The sequence below is a fragment of the Salvelinus fontinalis genome, chromosome 26 (assembly GCF_029448725.1).
Source record: "Salvelinus fontinalis isolate EN_2023a chromosome 26, ASM2944872v1, whole genome shotgun sequence".
Classification (NCBI taxonomy): Eukaryota; Metazoa; Chordata; class Actinopteri; order Salmoniformes; family Salmonidae; genus Salvelinus; species Salvelinus fontinalis.
The window spans coordinates 30734651-30761701 of NC_074690.1; the positions used below are offsets into that span (position 1 = coordinate 30734651).

The 27051-nt window shown below is 42.0% G+C and overlaps 1 protein-coding gene across 6 annotated transcripts in view; it reads left to right on the forward strand.

Moving 5' to 3' along the window:
- Positions 1–27051, forward strand: part of LOC129824102 (pre-B-cell leukemia transcription factor 1-like) — a 123011-nt gene that overhangs the window by 30645 nt on the left and 65315 nt on the right. For 3 of the 6 annotated variants that reach the window (XM_055883435.1, XM_055883433.1, XM_055883434.1), the window contains one exon: positions 14026–14099. In XM_055883435.1, coding sequence (XP_055739410.1) covers positions 14026–14099 — 74 coding nt within the window. Of the gene's footprint in view, positions 1–12374; positions 13041–14025; positions 14100–27051 lie in introns of those variants that run through there. The other 3 variants (XM_055883437.1, XM_055883439.1, XM_055883436.1) reach the window with 2 other exon arrangements.

A 27051-nucleotide genomic window follows, 5' to 3' on the forward strand; every position in this document is an offset into this window, starting at 1 on the left:
AGAAACAGCCTTGTGTGCTGCATGATATCACTAAAGGTGAATGTTTAAATCCTAGATTCTTTGACTATGAAGCTGAAACTATCATATTGATTTTGCACTTTCATGTATTGTAACATTACTTTTTTAATTGCCTACTGTTTGAATCTTTCTTTTTAATTTAACAGTCTAACAGTGATGTCAGAAATAGAAGGACTCTCCGTAACCAGGCCCTGCTCACAACAGAACCGCTGGTGCATATAAGCTAATTATACAAGAAATCGAGTATTGAAAGGTGACATATTGATTGCAGAGCCAAGCACTGCCAGGTTCTAAATCACCAAACACTAATGAATCATTTTCCTGTTGGGAGAATTACATTTTATTTTGTTTGACACCATAGCTGGCTGTACATACAGTGATGATGTTTCATAAAGTGACAACTAAGCATCTAAACAGCTGAACTTAGTCCTGCTGTTCCTGTTTGTGTTTGTTTAGAATTTTCTTGGAATCCAGAACCAAATCTCGCGCCAGACTAGTTTTGACGTACCATATGTATATTTTGTGACAATGTAATTTTCATTACATGTATGGTTTGTATACGCTACAATGATTGCTTACAGTAGTGTTCTCTCCACAGGTTTTTTAGTCTAGATGCCTTCTTGTTCACTTTCAGCCTCTGGAATAAGAGAGAAAAGACTAAACCAATGGACTGTGACACAGAGAAAAGATATCTGAGATAAGAGCCACTCTCCTCCACCTCCTACCTATCTCCCTCCCCCCTCTTCTCCCCCTCTTCCCCTCTCTCCCTCTCTCCCTGTCTTCCACTCTCTCTCTGTGTGTGTTGTGCAGTAGTTATTTTTCGTCTCGGCGAGGCTGGGCAGTAAATACCATGCTCCTCAGACCACGGACCCGATGTGACCCTGCAACCTCCGTGTCTCCAACGCCTCTCCCAAGGTTCCTGGTTCCAAGGCCTTTCTGATGCACCGATGCTATAGCTGCAGCGCGGCCCAGGCCTGTAATTCACCCTGCTGCTAAATCGCCTGCCAGCAGCTATTGATTTTTGTTTCCCCAACCTCCAGTAGAGAGGGAAAGAAAAGATTAAAAACACTTTGTCAGTTTGGTGGGGAATAAAAATTCTGTGCAAGGGGATACCTAGGAGGCCAAGAGGTCAGGGCTGAGGCACTGTATGTCTTTATGGCTTTAACTGTTTCCCCACCAAATACATCAAAAAAATCTCTCTCGCTCTCTATTCTGTCTCTCTATTCTGTCTCTGTGATTCCCTGCTTAGTGGAGAGAAAATACTGCAGTGGTGGAGAAGGGATAAAGTTAGGGGGCTCGTTACGTAACACCACCCCTGTTCATGGTAATCTAGCTTCTGCTTTATGAGTGTGCCTTATGGTTATGAGTCAGCAGCACCCAACACTTCTGTCTTATCCCTGCCAGTTAGGAAGGACTAGTTACTAACTTTTAGCTGCCAAAGCTAGGTTATTTATCATCCAATCTGATTACATAGTACCTTGACTTCAAACTAAGAAGAATAGCTAGTCTGGGTATGCTAATTAAGGCTATATAAGCTGCACTTTCCCCCATCCAATACAATTACAACAAAACATTTATTCAGAGTATGAAGTAGCAGCCTACCTGTTGGCTCTTGGCCCGTCATTTTAATTCCGTCCTCCATTGAGCTCCTAACTTGCTTGCCATTGCACACATAGAGCCAGAACCTATCGCTGCTTACAACAAGCTACACAGACGTTCCTATCTCGTGAAAAGCCTGAGCATAAAGGAGAAAATTTTCTCTCTTTCTCGGGGCCAAATAGTTATAATTACACATACCGGAGACCCGTGACAATCAAATCAGATCCGACCCGGATCTGAAGGTACACTACAGAATTTTGGACCCAACCCACCCACTCGGATCCTAGGTCGGGCACTGGATAATCACGTTCGACTGGACCCATGAAGACCTCTATGTCTGAGTATTTTCAATCTAAGTGCACAAAGCAACACCTTACATTTATTTATTATTTATTTTTATTTATCCATTATTTTACCAGGTAAGTTGACTGAGAACACATTCTCATTTACAGCAACAACCTGGGGAATAGTTAAAGGGGAAAGGAGGGGGATGAATGAGCCAATTGTAAACTGGGGATTCTTAGGTGACCGTGATGGTTTGAGGGACAGATTGGGAATTTAGCCAGGACACCGGGGTTAACACCCCTACTCTTACGATAAGTGCCATGGGATCTTTAATGACCTCAGAGAGTCAGGACACCCGTTTAACGTCCCATCCGAAAGACGGCACCCTACACAGGGCAGTGTCCCCAATCACTGCCCTGGGGCATTGGGATATTTTTTAGACCAAAGGAAAGAGTGCCTCCTACTGGCCCTCCAACACCACTTCCAGCAGCATCTGGTCTCCCATCCAGGGACTGACCAGGACCAACCCTGCTTAGCTTCAGAAGATATAAACCGCCTCAGTAACAAAATACTGTCTGTGGGTTGGGTAAAGTGTACATGGTCAACTTAGAATATCCTTCTAAAGAGAACTTCAAGGAACTGCTCATGACTGACGTCCATCCTACTGCATCGTACTGCATGTCTGTCTGTACCATGATTTGAACAGACTTTTTGACCAATTTTTTTTTTACAGATTAATATTCCTTTAGCATTACTGTATCTCATCAGCCTATAGAAATCAGCCTGCTTGTGTCGTGTTGCCTGCTAACTGCCAACAGATAGAATGCTTGGAGGGAAAGTACTCCTAAAAGATCTGGTTGCCTGCTCCAAGGCAGATCATTGCATATTCACTTATTAACATAAGCCTCTGAGGTTGCAGATTAGTCATGTCTCCAAAGTGGACTCTCTTACCGTGTCCCGCTGGTTTTTGTTTGCGTGTGTGCTTTTGTGTGCACCCTTTTGTACAATGAATGTGTGTGCGGGTGTGTGTGTGCGTGCGTGCAGCTAGGTGGTACGCACTTGTGTGTGTGTGTGTGTGTGTGTGCAGCTAGGTGGTACGTGCTCATCCATGCCTAGGCACATGGCTTTGTCTTGTCCTGGCACCATGCTTGGCTCACCAGATGTTCCCCTGTTTTATCATGCTCCTCCAGCGCTACATGTTTCAGGGGACAGTTGTGCTGTGTTAAGAGCATCCTGCTGGCTGCTCATATACAACCTGCGCTTTTTCTTTTCATTGTAGTCTTGCTTTGTAGAAAAATAAATTGCTATCGCCAAAAACAATTCATAAGAGACTTCATTTTTGTAATTTTATAATGTGGACCCATAGAGCAGTTTACATTTGTGATAAAACTTTTTTTTATATGGAATAATAGTAATTGACAATGTCATGGTAAAAATAGGTCAAATAAATATATCTGACTATTCCTGTTTTAATCAGCCTACGTGTCATGTGAGGCCTGTCTACAGTATCTCGTCATATAATATTCTTTATTTGACGTGATCTTTCTGTGTGCAATGACACGGTACAACGGGTTACCAACCACATTACTGTGGTAGTATTTTTTACTGTGCTCTGGCCCTCATTGGTTAAACAATCACAGGTGGACCTTGTGTAGATTAGTATTGGCATGATAAAGGGGAAGGATACACACACAGACACACACAGACACACACATGCTAAGCAGCTGAGATACACCCAGGTGGAATTGGAACAAGCTGTACCCCTTGTCCACCCTGCTAGTCACCCAACCATCACACACACCCACTCACAAACACATGAAGTAAATCTGTCAAATAAGGCACCACTTGTTATGAAGGGGAAGATTCAGATGTATTAATTCAAAAATGAAGCAATCCTGTTGACAGAGGGACAGCTCTTCTCCATCTGTCATTGTTGAAGCCACACACGTCTCAATCCGGCATTCATTTGTCTTGTCGTCCCTGACAGTCACATTTTCCCAGCGCACTCCCACCCAGGGATTTTTGGAGGGAGGCAGACATGAAAAAAAGGAAAACAATCTCGTGACAAGGAGAGGAGTTGTCTTTTTATGAATGCAAATTAATCTGTGAAAAATCAAGGAGCAGCTAGAGGGCTCATCAGTCTCCCTCTCTCCAGCAGGCAAAATGAAAGCACAGAGCTCTATGAGGTTGGGGTGCTTACAGCCTTGCAGCTAAAGAGCCTATAGCTAATGTAAACAGGCATGGAAGTCTGGTGGCTGGTTGGCTGACACTTACTGTGTATATATCACTGGTGTCTGCTTCTCTGGACTGTTTCACAAAATGATAATAATCCCTTTCTACTTTTAACATGGGAAGTAAATGGCCATGACTGGCTTTGTATATGGCATTAGCAGCCATATAACATTGCCATATCGGTATTCTGTATTTTTCTTCTCTTGTACTGGAGGAGAGGGTCAATGCAGTTTAGACCCTATGCAATGCTGAGTCAACTCCTGCCCTCTAATCTTCTAACCTATTTGAGGCTTGATTAAAGTTGAATTCCTGCCCATCTTGACCTAATGTCAATGACCGTGTGTGTTTAGTCTTTTTCAAAACAATACAACAAAAACAGTAAAAAGCAACAACAGAAACAATGAGATTAAAGAATAAATAAAAGCAAACAGAAGTTGCCATTCAATAGGTACACAATAATACATAGAGTGGTAATGTTGTTTTGTTAACAAGATATTAGTTAATCAAGTCTTCCTGGTTTGTGAATTATATCCATTTCTCACGGTTACTTTCAAATTCAGGTTTTTGGAGTCTTTAGGCATATGTCAAGCTTTCCATATTAAAGTTTTATTGGATTATACTTTTTCATTCTTCCAATTTTGGAACTTCTACTTTCTACCAGTTCCTGGTAATGGCTTTTTTACTTGCAGCAAGGAGAACGTTTATCGGGTATCTGCCACTGCCCCTCACATTCTCTGGAACATTACCAAGGCACATTACAGGACAAGTTCTAGGGATTTCATATCCTAGGACATCTTTTAACACCGAACATACATTATCCCAAAACAATTACATCTTCTGACATTTCAAAAAACATCGGTGTGTTTGGCATCTACATGGCCACACAGCCGCCAGGATCTGCTGTTGTATGCCTAGCTTTTGACTTTTCATTCTAGGAGTGATAAAAAAAACTGGTTATATTTTTCCAACAAAACTCTCCATGTTCTTGAGTTTGAAGAAGTATGTTGAGTACTGCATATATATTGTCACAGTCTTCCTCTGAAATGTCTATATTCAGTTTCTTTTCCCATTTTAATATAAAGAGTTAAGTTTTGTCTAGAGGCTATCAGGCTATGACAGAGTGAAGAGATTGTCTTGGACATTGCCTGTTTATATGCATTTCGTTTCACATGGATAGTCATTGGTATTGAAGAAGGTTCTGTAATTTTGATCTATTTTTCAAAATAGTCCCTTAACTCTAAGTATCTTAAGACATACCATATTTATCCTTTAAATTCTGAAAACTTAAGACTGCTGCATCCTCTACAATGGTACAAAATGCTGTCATGCCTCTCTTAGCCCATTCCCTACATGCTTTATCATAGATACCTGGTTAAAATGTTGGATCAAATACAAACCATTTCAAAATTCAGATTTCTTCTTCCAGCTTGTGTTGGTTCACCATCTGAAACCAGAGGTCTAATGTAAATAATGATATAGGGTTAAGTATTCCTGTTAATGTCCCAGATGTGTCTTTATCCCCAGCTACAGTACAGACTGGATTGGGTGACCTTGAACTGCAGCCTCAATATCTTTCCATGTAGCACTGTATTGTGAGTCACACCAATACTCTAGTGACCTACATTGTGCAGCTAAGTAATATTCCCTAAGATTTTTTATTAACTAGGCAAGTCAGTTAAGAACAAATTCTTATTTACAATGACTGCCTACCCCGGACGACGCTGGGCCAATTGTGCACCACCCTATGGGACTCCCAGTTACGACCGGATGTGATGCAGCCTGGATTCAAACCAGGAACTGTAGTCACGCCTCTTGCACTGAGATGCAGTGCCTTAGACCGCTGCGCCACTCCGATGGATGATTAGGTAGTTCCATCCCCCTTTGTCTTTAGGTAACTAGAGTTGAATATCTAATTCTTTGTTTCCTGCCATTACAAATTAACCATGATATTGACTTGTCCAACAGATTGAATTGTTTCAGGGGGACCTCAACTGGTAGACTGGAATAGGTAAAGCAATCTGGGGAAAATATTCATTTTAACACTCTCTATTTTAGAGCTGAAATCTAAAGGGAGAATGGACCATCTCTGTATATCTTTATGAATATGTAGGATAATTGGTTTGTATATATATATTTTTGAAATATCCTTTGTTAGGTTTACCCCTAGATACACAATATATACAAAAAGTATCTGAACACCCCTTCAAATTCGTGGATTTAGCTATTTCAACCACACCTGTTGCTGACAGATATATAAAATCGAGCACACAGCCATGCAATCTCCATAGACAAATATTAGCAGTAAAATTGCTTTTCTGAAAAGCTTTGTGACTTTCAACGTGGCACCATAATAGGATTCCACCTTTCCAACAAGTCAGTTCATCAAATTCCTGCCCTGCTAGAGCTGCCCCGGTCAACTGTAAGTGCTGTTATTGTGAAGTGGAAACGTCTAGGAGCAACAACGGCTCAGCTGCGAAGTGGTAGGCCACACAAGCTCACAGAACGGGACCACCGAGTGCTGAGTGCGTCTTTCTTCGGTTGCAACACTCAGTTGCACTCAGCTGAGTTCCAAACTGCCTCTGGAAGCAACATCACCACAAGAACTGTTTGTCGGGAGCTTCATGAAATGGGTTTCCATGGCCAAGCAGCCACATACAAGCCTAAGATCACCATGCGTAATGCCAAGCGTCGGCTGGAGTGGTGTAAAGCTCGCCGCCATTGGACTCTGGAGCAGTGGAAACACATTCTCTGGTGTGATGAATCACGGTTCACCATCTGGCAGTCTGACGGACTAATCTGGGATTGGCAGATGCCAGGAGAACTCTACCTGCCCCAATGCATAGTGCCAACTGTAAAGTTTGGTGGAGGGGGAATAATGGTCTGTGATTGTTTTTCATGGTTCGGGCTAGTTCCAGTGAAGGGAAATCTTAATGCTACAGAATAATGACATTCTAGACGATTCTGTGCTTTCAACTTTGTGGCAATACTTTGGGTAAGGCCCTTTACTGTTTCAGCATGACAGTGCCCCATGCACAAAGCAAGGTCAATACAGAAATTGTTTGTCGGTGTGGAAGAACTTGACTGGCCTGCAAGAAACCCTGACCTCAACTCCATCGAATGCCTTAGGGATGAATTGGAACGCCGACTGCGAGCCAAGCCTAATCGGTCAACATCAGTGCCCAACCTCACTACTGCTCATGTGGCTGAATGGAAGCAAGTCCCTGCAGCAATGTTCCAACATCTAGTGGAAAGCCTTCGCAGAAGAGTGGAGGATGTTATAGCAGCAAAGGGGGAACCAACTCCATATTAATGGACATGATTTTGAAATGAGATGTTCGATGAGAATACTTTTGGTCATGTAGTGTATTTAACCTTTTTGTAATTCCATTTGAAAACAACTATATTTTATTTTCTGCGATGGGATGTAATTAAAGCTTAGAATTTGTGTCTTGTCTACATTAAGGTGTGGCTGTGTTCTTCATTGCTGGGTCGGTGAGTAGTTTCAAACTGAGCCCAGGTCTCTCTCTCTCTTTCTCTCTCTCTCCCTGTATGGGCCCCACTTTATTCATGCCTGAGGAATGCTGGTAGCTGCAAACAACATATTTTTTCATCAAGGTTACTTCCTGGAGAGATGTATTGTTATGTACTTTACAGTCATGGCTTTCTACATAATCCTGCTTATAACTTGTCTAGTACTGTCCTGACCTGCAGTTCTGTGCAGTGAGTTGTTTGACCTTGGTAATGTTAGGTGGGTATATGTAGAGTCAGCATCCATTTGGTTGTGTAGCTCAAAATCATAGGGATTTTGTTCAGGATGATTCAATACCAACCTGAGCTCTATCAGAATCTTGATGGTCTTTTTTTCCGAACATAATCAAATTATTTGGCTGGAGATGATTTTGTATACTAATAGTATATTAAACTAGATCCTATTACTGTTGGGAATATAGAACTGCTTGAATATGGGGGAAAAAAGTTGTATTACAAAAACAACTCTCCCCATTTATGTTTGAAAGAAATATCTAATATTTATAAGAATGTTATTTTCAGTGAGCTTCATTTGCAATTCTAATCAAATCCGGCTGAATATTTTTGGTGAGCTTATGAACGCTGCAGCAGCACATTAGGTTTTAATAGAGGGGAATGCGCAATGTCAGTAAAAAAAATAATTACGGCTCCACTGCTGTTTTCCTGAATTTGTAAGTAGGGTAGTGCCACAAACAAGGTCTTGTTTATTCAGTTCCTGTTTTAAGATCATTGTTACAGTATACTGTATGTGGATAAGATGCTTTTCAGAGAGATATGTATTGTAGCTAACTAACTCTACAACTAGCCTATAGCTCCAGTCATTCTGTCTGATTTATTCTTAAAACATTGAAGTTATTAACGTTTGAAAATGTATCCCACTGACTTACTTAAAACATAATTTTTTAACCTTTGTTTATCCAGGAAGTGCCATTGATGTCAGGAGACCTCTTTTACGAAGGAGACCTGACAGGAGGGAGATGATACACATATCTGAAAGGCATTATTTTCGGTTGTACATTAGTAAATTCTGAGAATAGACCCTTCAATAAGCACTACCCCTCCAGATTACTGTTGCAACGTCGGACAACATTTTCCCGGGAAGCCCAATTCCCCCTTCTAACCACTGGCAAAATCCCCTCACATTGATAGGAAACAGTGTTTTTAATACACAATGAAATTAAACACAGAAAAGCCTTTCCTAATCAGGAAACTATCAGGTATGTTGTGGTGGATTCTCATTACAATTGCTTCATGGTAACCTGGTAAAATTATGTTTGTAGTGTGGCTAACCACGGTATGGCTCTGAATTCACTGTCAGCGTGCAGTCAAAGCTACAACCACTTTTGGAGCAAACTAGTGCACTCAAATCCTATCCTGATGTTGACAGCAGATGGGAGTTGTATTAATAACATTGATAACTTTGCTAGCTAACATACTTTTTGAGAAAACAAGTTATATTAAGTTGCTAGCTAGATAGCTAGCATTGGCAATGTTTGGTGGTCAATAAGACTAGGAGCTAGCTAACCAGCTGAGCTATCAAATAATGTAACAAAAGTATAATTTCGGATTTGAAAAATACTCCAACAGGCTCTGTATTTCAATAATCACAGTAGCAAGTACCCCTGGTGCACTGTTAAATTATTTAGCCATTTAAACAATGTATTTTCTGAAGAAAACTCAGTTTTTCCCATGGTCTCACTGGCTTTCATGTGTTTCAAACTGAGCTTGACAAAGGTGTCGGACTCAATGACATTTGCTATCAATTGGAGCGCTTCGATTGGTTGCCCAAAAGTTTGGGTCAATTGAGAATTCTGATGAAATGTAATGCCTTCAAAGCCAAGGTTTGGAGGATATATTGGCACAGGTTCGTAGAGGGCCGGCAAACCGTGCCAATATATCCTACAAACACCGGCTTTGAGGGCATTATCACTTACCAACATATTTAAATAATGATTGACATAATTTCATTAAAAACATTATTTTGAATCGTTTATTCATACTATTTAATCCTTTAATTTAATCCACAAGATATAGTTCCGAAACAAAATCTATAGTTGCTACCCAAGCCGGCTGGTCGTTTGTTCTATTTGTTCGATTGCCAGAGAAGTGACCTAGTCGTTCAGTCTTTTTGTTCTGTATCTATGGACGTGACCCAGTTGTTCGTTCTAAATGTTCCATTGCCATACTGGCTGGCAACATTCTTATCCCTTGCTTGCTAGCTAGCCAACTACGGCTAACTTACAGTGTCATCAAACAGCACAGACAGAATAACAACAGTAGCTGCATTTGTTTAAGTTGTTTTCTAGTGATATTTATTTGGATACATCCATAACAATGAGCTAATGAGGCACGATTTCGCCTGGCATAGAAAATGTGCTCACTCGTCAGGACACTGTTGTTCAGAGGAGCTAGCCATCAACACAGCTACAGTAACACAATAACTTCAAACTGAAGCTGGAAAGACTGCAAACTAGCTTTTTGTCAATGGACATTTCTTTGTAGATATCCATAAAACTTATGCCAGCTGATTCATAATTTTGACTGTTATTGTAGCTATTGTTATTTTACTGCTGCTCTTCATTACTTTGTTACTTTTATTCTTATTCATATATTTTTTTAAACTGTATTGTTGGTTAGGGGCTTGTAGGTAAGCATTTCACTGTAAGGAACCTGTTGTATTCAGCACATGTGACTAATAACATTTGATTTGATTTGATTTTGACTGGCTGAGAAATTCTGCCTGCCTCTCTCTCATCCCGACTCCCAGCCCCTACATGTTCATTACTATTGGACAGTTGGAGATCGAATTTGAATATTGAAACAATCTTGCAAATGTCAAAGAAACAGACAGCAAGGTTTATACAAATCTCCACTGTTGAAAACTAAATGTTAGTCAAAAAGAAATGTGAGATAATGTCTAGATGCTTTTTATAGTGAAGATCAAGTTTATAACTTCTCTGCCTCTGCTGATGAGATGGTGGATTCTGCAGTCAGATGGAAAAGAGGAAATAGGTATTTTAACGTCATAGATTTAGCCGGTGGTAATTTGTGGAATAGACACCGGCTGGAATGCGCTTTTAACCAATCAGCATTCAGGATTAGACTCACCCGTTGTATACATTTGAGTGGAACCTGTGAGTGACTGAGTGACATACGTGGTTCACCATTATGGGATCAAATTCCATTTAAATTGAAAGGCTATTATGCACAATATTACACAATAGATGTATGCAACACTATTACTCCACCTCAAGGCTCTTTAGGAAGAGATTACAAAGGTACGTTATGTTCATATGGCAGAAATCCATCACAGTTTTGTTCACATAAATGGGCATATGTGTAAAGAGAGGGCAAACTCCTGAGTGTAGTGTCAGGGTGCAAGGTTAGAGCATGAGTCTAAACTGGGTGTGTGGTCCTGCAGTATAGAGACCAGACCCACACACACACACACACACACATATATATATATATACACATACACACACAGTTACACACACACACACACACACACACACACACACACACACACACACACACACACACACACACACACACACACACACACACACACACCACTTCCCCCTGCCCCCTGGGACAATTACTGCCTCACCTTCTATTCAGGACTTAATGAGAAAACGGACTGATCGATTTAACTCCAGCCATAACACGAGAGGAGGCCAGCACGGTGATAGCATAGATCAATTGTGCTGCTGTGAGGTATCCAAGACAGCTAAAACACCAGCAACCTGTGTTGAAACAAATACTGTTTCCAAGATTATAACCATGTTCTTTCAGTAGTCTTTATAACATGGTAATAACATCATAACAGCTCAGTCTATATCTATATAGACTTAAATAAATAGATTTGTAGTGAATATCTGTAGATAAATGATCAACGTTAAAGCCAAATCAACGTTATTAAAGACAAAGGTCTCTCAATGCAATATTTTACAGACTAGTACCTAAAACAGCTTGACCAATAAACATTTAAGTGGGTGTGGTCTGGCACATAAATGCATATAAATCAGTCAAAGATATTTCTATTGTAACATAATTTGGTACACATGTTGCAAATACTGTCAAGACTTAACATATACAAGAACATTCATATCGACCTAACAGTGAAGCTATAATGGGAACATGTTCATATCTCTCGATCTGTTTGACTCAGAGTGATGCAATTTGGTACACATGCTCGGGGATATGAGTCTAGCTAACCCACGCGATATCTCAGACTTCACTTGCCCGAATTTGACAAAACTTGGGTGAATGATATGTGGTGCCATAGAGATCTGTTGTTTACAAAATTGCACTGATTGGCCCATGGGGGGGGTGCTGTATAATTTGTGGGGGAAGACATATTTACAGTTGCCTTGTTTTAATAAGCAATAGCCAGGTGAATCTGAAATGAAAGAAGACAATTCATTTATTTTAGATGGGGTGCCTGTTCCTTGTGACATTAGGTACAGAGCTTTGGTGCCAAGCCCAAATATTTATTACATATTCAGTCTCTATCCATCATTGTATTGCCACCACGTCCAGACCACTGAGCTGTTAAAGAAGGTCCAGACCCAGTGTTAACGCTCACATTTTATGTTTATTGCCGCGTCCCGAAAAAGATGATTGACTTTTTTTGAGGAGACGGAGGTGGGACTTATGCCCCCTTCTTCTCCAATCGTGGCTCAGGGGGCGGAGGCTTTTATTCCATACTCTGGTTGTGTGTCAGTTGCTACAGACATAAGCGAAACAATAACAATTGGTGTTACTTTCACTAACCCTCTGAGATTGTGACTGTTACATGTTCCGTCCATCAAGCTTTTAAGGAAATTGGGAAAGGCATATAACGTGTTCTGTGCACGTCAGTTTTGACACGATTTGAAACCCTTTAAAGTTGAATCTACTTTTTTTCTACAGTAGCTGTGCAGGAGTGGCCAGAGCCTAAAGCAGCTATTCATATCACATTTCAACCAAACCAGCTGGGAGAGAGAGAGAGCGGATAGAGCGAGCGTTTGTCATTATCTTTCCCTTTCCGATACAGGAAAGCTTACCAGGGAGAGAGCAAATAGAGAGAGAGAGAGGGTGAGAGAGGAGGAAAGAGAGAGGGATCCAAAGGAATTTCTAAGGATATTTCTTCTGTTGCCGTGAAAAAAAAGTGCTGGTCAGTTGGGGGCGAGGCGAAGAGCGCGGTCAAGGATGGACGAGCAGCCTCGGTTGATGCACTCCCACGGCGTGGGAATGGCCCGACACCCCGGCCTGGCGCAAAATATGCAGGATGGCACAGGAGGGACGGACGGAGATGGAAGAAAGCAGGACATTGGAGACATATTACAGCAAATAATGACAATCACAGACCAAAGCCTGGACGAAGCGCAGGCCAGGTACGGTGGCATAGAAAATTATATTATTTTCAAAGTAATACCAAGATAGCATATTTATGAATTAAGAAATAACTACTGTAGGCCTACATTGTAATAATATGATGTGCATTCATGCTATCCAACGAAAACAATTACGCCCACCCGAACGCAACAACTGCTCGTAGGAAATAAAGTGCGTAACGTTAATCTACCTTCAACCGACCAGTTTTTATTTTGTGAAAGTTAACTTTTAAATGAACAGTGTCATCAAAAATGTAAAAAAAAATGTATGACGATATTAAACTACTGCAACTACAACTGAGCGGGGTGCATCTTCTTCCCAATTTCCAATCGCCTTGTATATTGTTACATATGAGATCACACAGTAATTCCCCGCTGTGTTACATGTTGGGGGTGCATTCCTTTTGGATACTTTGTTTCTTTTTAGCCAACGGCAATAAAGGTTATCGCAGCACCAGTGCTGCGCCTCGAAATTGAGACAACGATCACATCTATTCGTGTTCCTGTGCAAGAATAGATTACATAGGATAGATTGGATCATATTCATTATTGACATCCCACCGTGAATTAAAATTGAAATGACCCGTGCTATTCATGTTAATTAATCTTAGTGGTTATAGATCAAGTGTAGTGGGACGACAAGTGTTCCAAGTGTGGTTTGTTGAGACAATGGAGACACTATAAAAGTCCATTTTACACCAAAGTGTTTTCTCTATTAAAGAATAAGACTATGCTATACATTAGTTCTTTAGTTTAGATCACTGTGATTGAAGGGTTGTTCAATACTACATTCAGAATAATATACATTGTTAATATCAATAGCAAGGATGGGCTTTATTCTTCCTTATCAAATTGACAGTGATCAAACAAGTCTCCTCATTTTAGATATGATACAATTCCATGCAGAACACTTTTGCAGTTATTACTATTTCCTCATCTTATTGAATTTGGTTATAAAGTTGTGTGCGTTACCCCTTTTTTATAGGAAACATGCACTGAACTGTCACAGGATGAAACCGGCTCTCTTCAACGTCTTGTGTGATATAAAAGAGAAAACAGGTAAGGTGAAATTCTACCACATTGAAAGAATAACTTGTATCAATCTTTTTTTCTCAAACCTTTTTTCTTATGTGGCATTTTTATGAAGTTATTATGGCCAAAACGACTTATAGCCCACATATTTATTTATAACAACCATATTTTGAACATTATAATATTTATATTACATTTGTAAACATACTGTATGTGATCAGGAAGTTAACCCATATTCTTAACAATATGGTTCTACAATGCAACATGGTGCTTTGTGGCATCCTACTGTATCTATGTGTATTACCACACAACCAAACATCCTTATGTGTGTCAGTCAGTGAGCCAAAAGCAGACACACACATTTGGAACAGACAGCAGAGAAGAAAGGTCTTTACTGTACAACCAAGGTGGTGTCACTGAGACATGTATTAGGGCTGCACTAATTCACTTCGTTCTGTGTCATCATATTTTTCCTTGCCAAGTGTGATGCTGTTTGTTTGTGACACGCTGTGAGTGTATCTACATGCTGATGCTGGCCAGAGGGATTTTCTCTGTTTGGGTTTGAAGCGAGGGTCAAAGTCATGTATAAGAATCTGTGAAATATAGGCACTTAACACAATATTAAAAAGAAGAAGCACTTGTCTCTGTTTATAAAAGAAACTATGTGACTATTCTTGGAAAAAGTCCAAGTTCTAGCCTACTAAAGAGATATGTAGAAAATGGAAGTCAAACCGCAATCTAATACATATCTCTGAAGACATATCTCTGAAGACATATCTCTGAAGACATATCTCAGAACATGCCTTTTAACGGGATACTCTTTTGAAATTGTTAGAGGATGTTATCACTCACTCTGACTTTAACGTGGAAAAATGTTTCCAGCGACTATCATGACTGTCTGTAGCCAGCCAAAGAAATAAGAAAACAAATGGATTCAGTAAAGGAGGCCGTGTTATATCGTCTTCCTAATTTGCCTCTAAAGGTTAATTTACGGACATTTCATTACTGTGAGTCACTCTGGTACAGTGCTTCAAAAAAAGACGGGTTATTAACAGCGAACCCTGTGTGGTTTTCATTTTAGAAAAAAAGGAGGGAGAAGAAATGAAGTCCAGTTTGTGAGAAGCCAGTGAGGTTTGGCCCCGGCCCCCTTCCTTCTCAGAGGAGTATGCTTAGAGTAGGGAGAGAGTTATGCCTGTTTTTTTTCCAAACTGCCTGGCGTCGTTCTGGGTTCAACCAGAGTTCGTTTCCAAAATGAAGAAGAACAAAGTGACTTGGACCTTTTCATGGCCCCCCCTTGCTTCTCTTCTCTTCCCACCGTTCCTGGCAGGAACATAAGGGATTCTGACTATAATGGCTCTCTTTGCCTGCTTACTCTCTCCGTCTTAATTTAGAGGTAAAAAATGCTGTTGAAGGTAACATTTCAACATAGATTTGCCATGTTGTTTTTGTAGGTTTCTACTCCTATCTCTTGAGTGGATTTAGTTCTGCTAATGTTTTGGCCTCTGTCCAGTATTAGCTTCCTTTGACAGGGTTTCAGTTGGGTGGGCTGAATTCAATGTACTTGGCCTCTCAAGATAAAAGCACCATGGGGGAATCCCTTTTGAAGAGTTTACTGGTTCGCACACGCAAACTCACACATGCACGCAAGCATACAATGTCCATTGAGGTGTTGTTGTTACACAAGCGCTGCATGCTTTGTGTTGCTGGGGGAAGTCATACTAAATTCTCGGTATTCTGTTGTTACATTTTATCCTGATGCTTTGTCACGTTATAGTCATCAAGTCCAAGCTATGAGATATGTTTCACTCTATAAATGTAGATGTGTTATCAGCATCAACATCAGCATGTGGCAAATGTATTTTAGTGCAAAAAATAAAATGTTATTGGTCGAGAACCCAGTTTAGCAGATGTTATAGCGGGTGAAGCGAACTGCTTGTGTTACAAGCTCCTAACAGTGCAGTAAAATGTCAAACATGTACACAAATAATAAATAATCAAAAAACGAGAAACGAGAAATCAAGAATGTCAGGATGAATCCAACGCTGTGTTAGTAATCCAAATGCAATCTTTGCATATACACCAAAAAGATATACTAAGAATGATATGTACAGCCATAGATATATTACAGAGAGCTATGTCAAGAATCCTGTATATAAATATGCAGTGTGTATAAACAGTGTAAAAAAAAAAGAAGATATATTTGAATGAGCTATGTGAGAATACAGTATATCAATGCACAGTGTAAAAAACGGTATAAAAGAAACGGGAAGTGTCCAGTGTTTAATGTCTCTAATATACAGTGCCTTCAGAAAGTTTTCATACTCCTTGACTTATTACACATTTCGTTGTGTTACAGCCTGAAATCCAAAGTAATTATTTTCTCACCCATCTACACACAATACCCATAATGACAAAGTGAAAATCTGTATTTAGAATATTTTGCAAATGTGTTGAAAATTAAATACAGACATATCTAATTTACATAAGTATTCACACCTCTGATTCAATACATGTTAGAATCACCTTTGGCAGTGATTACAGTTGTGATTCTTTCGGGGTAAGTCTCTAAGAGCTTTGCACACCTGGATTGTACAATATTTCCACATTATTCAAGCTCTGTCAAGTTGGTTGTTGATCATTGCTAGACAGCCATTTTCAAGTCTTGCCATAGATTTTTAAAGCCGATTTAAATCAATACTGTAACTAGGCCACTCAGGAAAATTCAATGTCACCTGGTAAGCAACTCCAGTGTATATTTGGCCATGTGTTTTAGGTTATTGTCCTGCTGAAAGGTGAGTTTGTTTCCCATATTGAACCAGGTTTTCCTCTAGGATTTTGCCTGTGCTTAGCTCTATTCTGTTTCTTTTTATCCCCCAAAAACTCCCTAGTCATTGCAGATGACAAGCATACTCATAACATGATGCAGCCCCCACCATGCTTGAAAATATGAAGAATAGTACTCATTGATGTGTTGTGTTGGATTTGCCCCAACATAATGCTTTGTATTAAGGACATAAAGTGAATTTCTTTGCGAAATCTTTAGCATTTTTACTTTTGTGCCTTATTTTACTTTTTATTCTGTATAGGCTTCCTTCTTTTCACTCTGTCAATTAGGTTAGTTATTGTGGAGTAACTACAATAACACAGCCATTAAACTCTGTAACTGTTTTAAAGTCACCATTGGCCTCATGGTGAAATCCCTGAGCGGTTTCCGGCAACTGAGTTAGGAAGGACATATCTTTGTAGTGACTGGGTGTATTGATACACCATCCAAAGTGTAATTATTAACTTTACCATGCTCAAAGGGATTTTCAATGTCTGCTTTTTTATTTTTACCCATTTACCAACATGGATGGGTAGGTTACTTTTTAAATGTAATCTGTTACAGTTACTGGTTACCTGTCCAAAATTGTAATCAGTAATGTAACTTTTTGATTACCCAAACTCAGTAACGTAATCTGATTACATTCAGTTACTTTTAGATTACTTTCCCCTTAAGAGACATGAGAAGAAGAAGAAAAAATCATGTTCCCAATTGAACATCTATTGCAGGATAAATCAATGTTAAAGTTTACATAGCTGGCCATATACGGATGTTACATTTGACTTTATGGGTTGGTTGTGTTGGCTTTTTCTAACCCATCGCTTTCTACTACATATAATCATACGATTAAATTATATCTTTACATTAAAAACCCAATTCTATCAGAATTCCAGTCATTCCAATAAATGTTATACTCCTTGATCTTCAAGAATAGGACTTGGAAATATGGAAGTATAGATTAGCCAAATTGTTTTACCTGGGCATAACCTCAAAACTAAGGACTTACATGCTGACCAGACCGGACTCGTCGCGTGCACGAGCGTTGCAAAATAAATGTGGAAATCCATGTTATTCAATTATTGCACCCACACTGCTCGCGCGCGCCAACGAGCGTCTGCGACGCCAAGGGCTAAAATAGAACTCATTCCTATTTCTGATGCAGATCGCCCTGCAAGTCCTGCCTCTCCCATCTCCTCATTGGTTTATAGAAGCAGATACCCACGTGCCATCTCCTCATTGGTTATACCCACGTGGGTGATTGAAAGACTAACTGTTTTGCCAGTAGTCGTGGTAATACAATGAAAGTTTAGATGCGATCACCATATAAGTTAAACAATGAAAAAGCCTGGAAGGAGGAGAGATGACTAGAAACGATTCAGTTGGCTGTTTTATGGGTGGATTAATTGTCGGAGTAGAGGTCCTTGTGCATTTCAGGTAAAATAACAACTCAATGTTTATATCCCAGGACAAATTAGCTAGCAACAGCAAGCTAGCTAAATAGGACAAATTAACGTTAGCTAGCAAGTGCAAGCTAACTAGCTAAATTGCCATACATGTTTAATGCTTTTCGACCTGTCCCCAAATTAATGTCATTGGTTCAGAGTTTGTTTTGATATTTTAACCTGCGTGTCGTGATTGCGTTTGGTGTGGGGGGGGGCAAAATAAATGTATGCACGATAGCGCACGCGCGCAACCCGTTTGGGTTCCATGTTATTGGCCAGCCCTACTCTGTTGATTATGATTTTGTTGTCATAGAGGACTGATTGGGCTCATTGATTCGAGTTGAAAAATAAATGTTGCGCTCATGGAACGGCATGCTTTGAGTACTACAGAAAAGTGCTATTTACATGTGAAACATGAAATCCAATATGCTGCATTTACTATAGGCCTATTGTTTACCGTTTAGTTGGTGACACTTTGATATCTTGATAATATGCAACTGTTTAAAGGGCAAATCCACAAATGAAACAATAACAACACGGTCGACCCACCTCTGTTTTGATAAAAAGCTGAGGTATGGGCCTGGAGAAATGTAACCACTCAGATTAATAATATTCAGGGCTATGGATGCAAGGACTGACCATCCATGATATAAACATTATTGTTTTAAACATGTTATGAGGCTATACAGTGTTTGTTTACAATTACAATGTTTACAAACATTGGAGAAAAACAACTTCATATTTTGGGTTCTCATGGAGTGTGACAGTTGAACTAAACTCATGAGGCATTTATAAGTTATATTCTTCAACAATCAATGGATATGTATACAGTTTAAGTCAGAAGTTTACATACACCTTAGCCAAATACATTTAAACTCAGTGTTTCACAATTCCTGACATTTAATCCTAGTAAAAATGCCCTGTCTTAGGTCAGTTAGGATCACCACTTTATTTTAAGAAAATGAAATGTCAGAAGAATAGTAGAGAGAATGATTTATTTCAGCTTTTATTTCTTTCATCACATTCCCAGTGGGTCAGAAGTTTACATACACTCAAATAGTATTTGGTAGCATTGCCTTTAAATTGTTTAACTTGGGTCAAACGTTTCGGGTAGCCTTCCACAAGCTTCCCACAATAAGTTGGGTGAATTTTGGCCCATTCCTCCTAACAGAGCTGGTGTAACTGAGTCAGGTTTGTAGGCCTCCTTGCTCGCACATGCTTTATCAGTTCTGCCCACACATTTTCTATTGCATTTTTTTATTTTTTATTTCACCTTTCTTTAACCAGGTAGGCAAATTGAGAACACATTCTCATTTACAATTGCGACCTGGCCAAGATAAAGCAAAGCAGTTCGACACATAGAACAACACATGGTTAAACATGGAGTAGAACAAACATACAGTCAATAATACAGTGGAAAATAAGTCTATATACAATGTGAGCAAGTGAGGTGAGATAAGGGAGGTGAAGGCAAACAAAATATATATAAATATAATAAAGAAATAAAAAAAATAATACAAAATATATTAAAAAAGGCCATGGTGGCGAAGTAAATACCATATAGCAAGTAAAAAAACACTGGAATGGTTGGTTTGCAGTGGAAGAAAGTGCAAAGTAGAGATAGAAATAATGGGGTGCAAAGGAGCAAAAATAAATAAATGAATACAGTAGGTAAAGAGGTAGTTCTTTGGGCTAAATTATAGATGGGCTATTTACAGGTGCAGTAATCTATGAGCTGCTCTGACAGCTGGTGCTTAAAGCTAGTGAGGGAGATAAGTGTTTCCAGTTTCAGAGATTTTTGTAGTTCTTTCCAGTCATTGGCAGCAGAGAACTGGAAGGAGAGGCGGCCAAAGGAAGAATTGGTTTTGGGGATGACCAGAGAGATATACCTGCTGGAGCGCGTGCTACAGGTAGGTGCTGCTATGGTGACCAGCGAGCTGAGATAAGGGGGGACTTTACCTAGCAGGGTCTTGTAGATGACCTGGAGCCAGTGGGTTTGGCGACGAGTATGAAGCGAGGGCCAGCCAACGAGAGTATATAGGTCGCAGTGGTGGGTAGTGTATGGGGCTTTAGTGACAAAACGGATGGCACTGTGATAGACTGCATCCAATTTATTGAGTAGGGTATTGGAGGCTATTTTGTAAATGACATCACCGAAGTCGAGGATTGGTAGGATGGTCAGTTTTACAAGGGTATGTTTGGCAGCATGAGTGAAGGATGCTTTGTTGCGGAATAGGAAGCCAATTCTAGATTTAACTTTGGATTGGAGATTTTTGATGTGAGTCTGGAAGGAGAGTTTACAGTCTAACACCTAGGTATTTGTAGTTGTCCATATATTTTAAGTCAGAGCCGTCCAGAGTAGTGATGTTGGACAGGCGGGCAGGTGCAGGCAGCGATCGGTTGAAGAGCATGCATTTAGTTTTACTTGTATTTAAGAGCAGTTGGAGGCCACGGAAGGAGAGTTGTATGGCATTGACGCTCGTCTGGAGGGTTGTTAACACAGTGTCAAAAGAAGGGCCAGAAGTATACAGAATAGTGTCGTCTGCGTAGAGGTGGATCAGAGACTCACCAGCAGCAAGAGCGACATCATTGATGTATACAGAGAAGAGAGTCGGTCCAAGAATTGAACCCTGTGGCACCCCATAGAGACTGCCAGAGGCCCGGACACCCCAGACCCTCCGATTTCTCACACTGAACTCGATCAGAGAAGTAGTTGGTGAACCAGGCGAGGCAATCATTAGAGAAACCAAGGAAGAGGTTGGGTTGAGGTCAGGGCTTTGTGATGGCCACTCCAATACCTTGACTTTGTTGTCTTTAAGCTATTTTACCAATTTGCTTGGGGTCATTGTCCATTTGGAAGACACATTTGCGACCATGCTTTAACTTCCTGACTGATGTCTTGAGATGCTGCTTCAATATTTCCACATAATTTTCCTCCCGCATGATGCCATCTATTTTGTGAAGTGCACCAGTCCCTCTTGCCGCAAAGCACCCCCGCAACATGATGCTGCCACTCCCGTGCTTCACGGTTGGGATGGTGTTCTTCGGCTTGCAAGCCTCCCCCTTTTTCCTCCAAACATAATGATGGTCATTATGGCCAAAAACAGTTATATTTTTGTTTCATTAGACCAAATCAAATCAAATCAAATTGATATATATAGCCCTTCTTACATCAGCTGATATATCAAAGTGCTGTACAGAAACCCAGCCTAAAACCTCAAACAGCAAGCAATGCAGGTGTAGAAGCACGGTGGCTAGGAAAAACTCCCTAGAAAGGCCAAAACCTAAGAAGAAACCTAGAGAGGATCCAGGCTATGAGGGGTGGCCAGTCTTCTTCTGGCTGTGCCGGGTGGAGATTATAACAGAACATGGCCAAGATGTTCAAATGTTTATAAATGACCAGCATGGTCAAATAATAATAATCACAGTAGTTGTCGAGGGTGCAACAAGTCAGCACCTCAGGAGTAAATGTCAGTTGGCTTTTCATAGCCGATCATTCAGAGTATCTCTTCCGCTCCTCCTGTCTCTAGAGAGTTGAAAACAGCAGGTCTGGGACAGGTAGCACGTCTGGTGAACAGGTCAGGGTTCCATAGCCGCAGGCAGAACAGTCGAAACTGGAGCAGCAGCACGGCCAGGTTGACTGGGAACAGCAAGGAGTCATCATGCCAGGTAGTCCTGAGGCATGGTCCTAGGGCTCAGGTCCTCCGAGAGAGAGAAAGAGAGAAAGAGAGAATTAGAGAGAGCATACTTAAATTCACACTGGACACCGGATAAGACAGGAGAAATACTCCAGATATAACAGACTGACCCTAGCCCCCAGACACATAAACTACTGCAGCATAAATACTGGAGGCTGAGACAGGAGGGGTCAGGAGACACTGTGGCCCCATCCGATGATACCCCCTGACAGGGCCAAACAGGCAGGATATAACCCCACCCACTTTGCCAAAGCACAGCCCCCACACCACTAGAGGGATATCTCCAACCACCAACTTACCATTCTGAGACAAGGCAGAGTATAGCCCACAAAGATCTCCGCCACTGCACAACCCAAGGGGGGGTTGCCTATCAATCATTGTTTTTGAAACCAGTGAAAATGCGTTCTTTCAACAGCTGCATAGTGTGGATCCCAGCCTACAGAATAAAAGTGGGGCTATTATTGCTCAATCTAATTCATACTGATAAAAAAAAAATCCATAGGCCTAATGGACACATGCTCAAACTCGCACACTTTCAATAAACTTAAAGGGGCAATCTGTAGATGCTACATCCATTTTTGTACATCTAAATTGTACATACAGTTGAAGTTGGAAGTTTACATACACTTAGGTTGGTGTCATTAAAACTCGTTTTTCAACTACTCCACAAATTTCTTGTTAACCAACTATAGTTTTGGCAAGTCGGTTAGGACATCTACTTTGTGGATGACACAAGTATTTTTCCAACAATTGTTTACAGACAGATTATTTCACTTATAATTCACTGTATCACAATTCCAGTAGGTCAGAAGTTTACATACACTAAGTTGACTGTGTCTTTAAACAGCTTGGAAAATTCCAGAAAATGATGTCATGGCTTTAGAAGCTTCTGATAGGCTAAATTACATCATTTAAGTCAATTGGAGGTGTACCTGTGTATGTATTTCAAGGTCTACCTTCCAACTCAGTGCCTCTTTGCTTGACATCATGGAAAAATCTAAAGAAATCAGCCAAGACCCCAGAAAAAAATTGTAGACCTCCACAAGTCTGGTTTATCCTTGGGAGCAATTTCCAAACGCCTGAAGGTACCACGTTCATCTGTACAAACAATAATACGCAAGTATGAACACCATGGGACCACTCAGCCGTCATACCGCTCAGGAAGGAGACACATTCTGTCTCTTAGAGATGAACGTACCTTGGTGTGAATCAATCCCAGAACAACAGCAAAGGACCTTGTGAAGGAGGACACCAGTACAAAAGTATGTGTATCCACAGTAAAACGAGTCCTATATCGACATAACCTGAAAGGCTGCTCAGCAAGGAAGAAGCCACTGCTCCAAAACAGCCATAAAAAAGCCAGACTATGGTTTGCAACTGCACATGCGGACAAAGATCATACTTCTTAGAGAAATGTCTTCTGGTTTGGCGCCCCCCCCCCCCCCCCCCCCCCTTGGTTTGTGGGGGCGCCAAACAATGATTGATAGGCAGCTTAAACTTATTGAATTCAACCATTATTGGGTTCAAATACACATTTAGATTTGTGAACAGCCATTCACAACAACCACAATCCGTAAGGCGCAAATGGCTTAATGACAGAGCAGCAGTGTGATTCAAATCAATGCGCTATCTTGATATCCAGAATAAGTGATATCCGTATCGCCGTAGACTACACCACTGCTTTCGTCCTTACCTCCAAGCGTTTATTCAAGTTGGATAATCTTTGAATTCCGACAACAGTCGCACCATTGGAAGACACAGCTTGGACTGTAGCCTACAAAATCCTCTTCCTGCTCTTTTCCCGCAAAAGTGGTCTCTGACTTGCGATCAGACTCACTCTGGTGGAACAAACTTAAACTTGCGCCTTTTTCAATGCTGATTTCAATGTTATTGAGAAAACAGAGAAGTGTCAATAATATTTTTTTCCGCAAACATCCTTTCTGAATTTATAAGTAATCCTCGAAGTAATCATCTAGTTTTTCAAAAGTATCTGTAATCTGATTACATGTCACGGTCCTGACCTGTTTTCTGTTAGTTTGTGTATGTGTTAGCTGGTCAGGACGTGAGTTTGGGTGGGCAGTCTATGTTTTCTGTTTCTATGTTGGTTTAAGGGTGACCTGATATGGCTCTCAATTAGAGGCAGGTGGTTTTCATTTCCTCTGATTGAGAGCCATATTAAGGTAGGTGTTTTCACACTGTTTGTTTGTGGGTGGTTGTCTCCTGTGTCAGTATGTATGTTCGTGCCACACGGGACTGTAGCGTTTGTTTGTAGTTCGTGTCCAGGTCTGTTTTCATCGTTTATTTGTTTTGTAGTTGATTCAAGTATAGTTCGTTTTCTGGCTACATCGTGTTTGTTGTTTTGTCGTGTCTTAAATAAATCATGTCATCATACCTCGCTGCACATTGGTCTTCAGATCCCTCTCTGCTCTCCTCGTCTGAGGAGGAGGAGGATTTAGAGTATCGTTACAGAACCACCCACCAAATTACCAGAACCAAGCAGCGGGGAAAAGGGCAGCGAAAGCAACCGCAGAAATCCCAGGATTCATGGACATGGGAGGAGATCTTGAATGGAGAAGGACCCTGGGCACAGGCTGGGGAGTATCGCCGCCCCAAAGCTGAGCTGGAGGAAGCGAGTGCTGAGCGGCGGCGATATGAGGAGGCAGCACGGCAGCGGGACAGGTACGAGAGGCAACCCCAGAATTTTTTTGGGGGGGGGCTAGAGAGGAGTGTGGCTAAGCCAGGTAGCAGACCTGAGCGCACTCCTCGTGCTTATTATAAGCAACGCGTCACTGGTCAGGCACCGTGTTATGTGGTTAAGCGCACGGTGTCGCCAGTGCGTGCCCATAGCCTGGTGCGCTATAGGGCAGCCCCCCGAAAGTGTCAAGTGAGTGTGGGCATCCAGCCGGGGCGTATTGTGCCTGCTCAGCGCGTCTGGTCTCCGGTACGCAGTTTCGGTCCAGGGTATCCTGCGCCGGCTCTGCGTGCTGTGTCTCCGGGGCGCTGGGAGGGTGCAGTGCGTCCTATGCCTACGCTCCGCTCGTACCGGGCAAATATGGGAGTGGAGCCTAAGGGAGAAGTGCGCGTAGTAGGCACTAGATCTCCAGTGCTCATCCACAGCCCGGTTCAACCTGTGCCTGCACTCTGGAGGGTACGGGCTGGAGTAGTATGCCAGCCTGGGGGAGTGGTGCCAAGGCTGCGCACCAGAGCTCCAGTGCTCCCCCACAGCCCGGTCCTTCAGGTGCCTTTTAACATCAAGCCTCCTGTAGGTCTCTCCAGCCTGGTGGGTCCTGTGGCAGCCCCACGCACCAGGCTGTCTCTCCGTCTCCTCCCTACAGGTGTGCCCGTCTGCCCAGCGGTGCCTGAACTGCCCGTCTGCCCAGCGGCGCCTGAACTGCCCGTCTGCCCAGCGGCGCCTGAATTGCCCGTCTGCCCAGCGGCGCCTGAACTGCCCGTCTGCCCAGCGGCGCCTGAACTGCCCGTCTGCCCAGCGGCGCCTGAACTGCCCGTCTGCCATGAGCCTGCAAAGCTGCCCGTCTGCCATGAGCCTGCAAAGCCGCCCGTCTGCCATGAGCCTACAGAGCCGTCCGCCAGACCGGATCAGCCAGAGCCTTCCGCCAGACCGGATCAGCCAGAGCCTTCCGCCAGACCGGATCAGCCAGAGCCTTCCGCCAGACCGGATCAGCCAGAGCCTTCCGCCAGACCGGATCAGCCAGAGCCTTCCGCCAGACCGGATCAGCCAGAGCCTTCCGCCAGACCGGATCAGCCAGAGCCTTCCGCCAGACCGGATCAGCCTTCAGAGCCGTCCAGCCAGGACCAGCCTTCAGAGCCGTCCAGCCAGGACCAGCCAGAGCCGTCATCCAGCCAGGATCCGCCAGAGCCAGCCAGCCAGGATCCGCCAGCCAGTCCGGTGTTGTCCCTCAGTCCGGAGCTGCCGTCCCTCAGTCCGGGGCGGTCCCTAAATCCAGCGGGACCCATGTCTAGGGTTCCCAGTCCAAGGTCGGTGGCGAGGGTCGCCACCTTGAGGAAGACACAGAAGCGGGGATTTATTATGGTGGGATTGGGACAGCGTCCGGAGCCGGAGCCACCACCGTGGTCAGATGCCCACCCAGACCCTCCCCTAGACTTTTGGTGGTGCGTTCGGAGTACGCACCTTGAGGGGGGGGTTATGTCACGGTCCTGACCTGTTTTCTGTTAGTTTGTGTATGTGTTAGCTGGTCAGGACGTGAGTTTGGGTGGGCAGTCTATGTTTTCTGTTTCTATGTTGGTTTAAGGGTGACCTGATATGGCTCTCAATTAGAGGCAGGTGGTTTTCATTTCCTCTGATTGAGAGCCATATTAAGGTAGGTGTTTTCACACTGTTTGTTTGTGGGTGGTTGTCTCCTGTGTCAGTATGTATGTTCGTGCCACACGGGACTGTAGCGTTTGTTTGTAGTTCGTGTCCAGGTCTGTTTTCATCGTTTATTTGTTTTGTAGTTGATTCAAGTATAGTTCGTTTTCTGGCTACATCGTGTTTGTTGTTTTGTCGTGTCTTAAATAAATCATGTCATCATACCTCGCTGCACATTGGTCTTCAGATCCCTCTCTGCTCTCCTCGTCTGAGGAGGAGGAGGATTTAGAGTATCGTTACATTACAATATTTTTGCTGGTAACGTAACGGATTACAGTTACCGGTTTTATACTTTACTCCCCAACCCAGTTTGCCAATAGGTGCCAATCTTTGCGAGGCATTGGAAATCTTCCCTGGTCTTTGTGGTTGAATCTGTGTTTGAAATTCAGTGCTAGATTGAAGGAATTTACAGATTATTGTATGGGTGGTCATTCAAAAATAATGTTAAACACTATTATTGCACACAGATTGAGTCCATGCAACTTATTATGTAACTTGTTAAGCACATTTTTACTCCTGAATTTATTTAGGCTTGCCATAACAATGGGGTTGATTTAATTTGTTAAACTTTCTAAAAACATAATTCCACTTTGACAGTATGGGTTATTGTGTATAGGCCAGTGACACA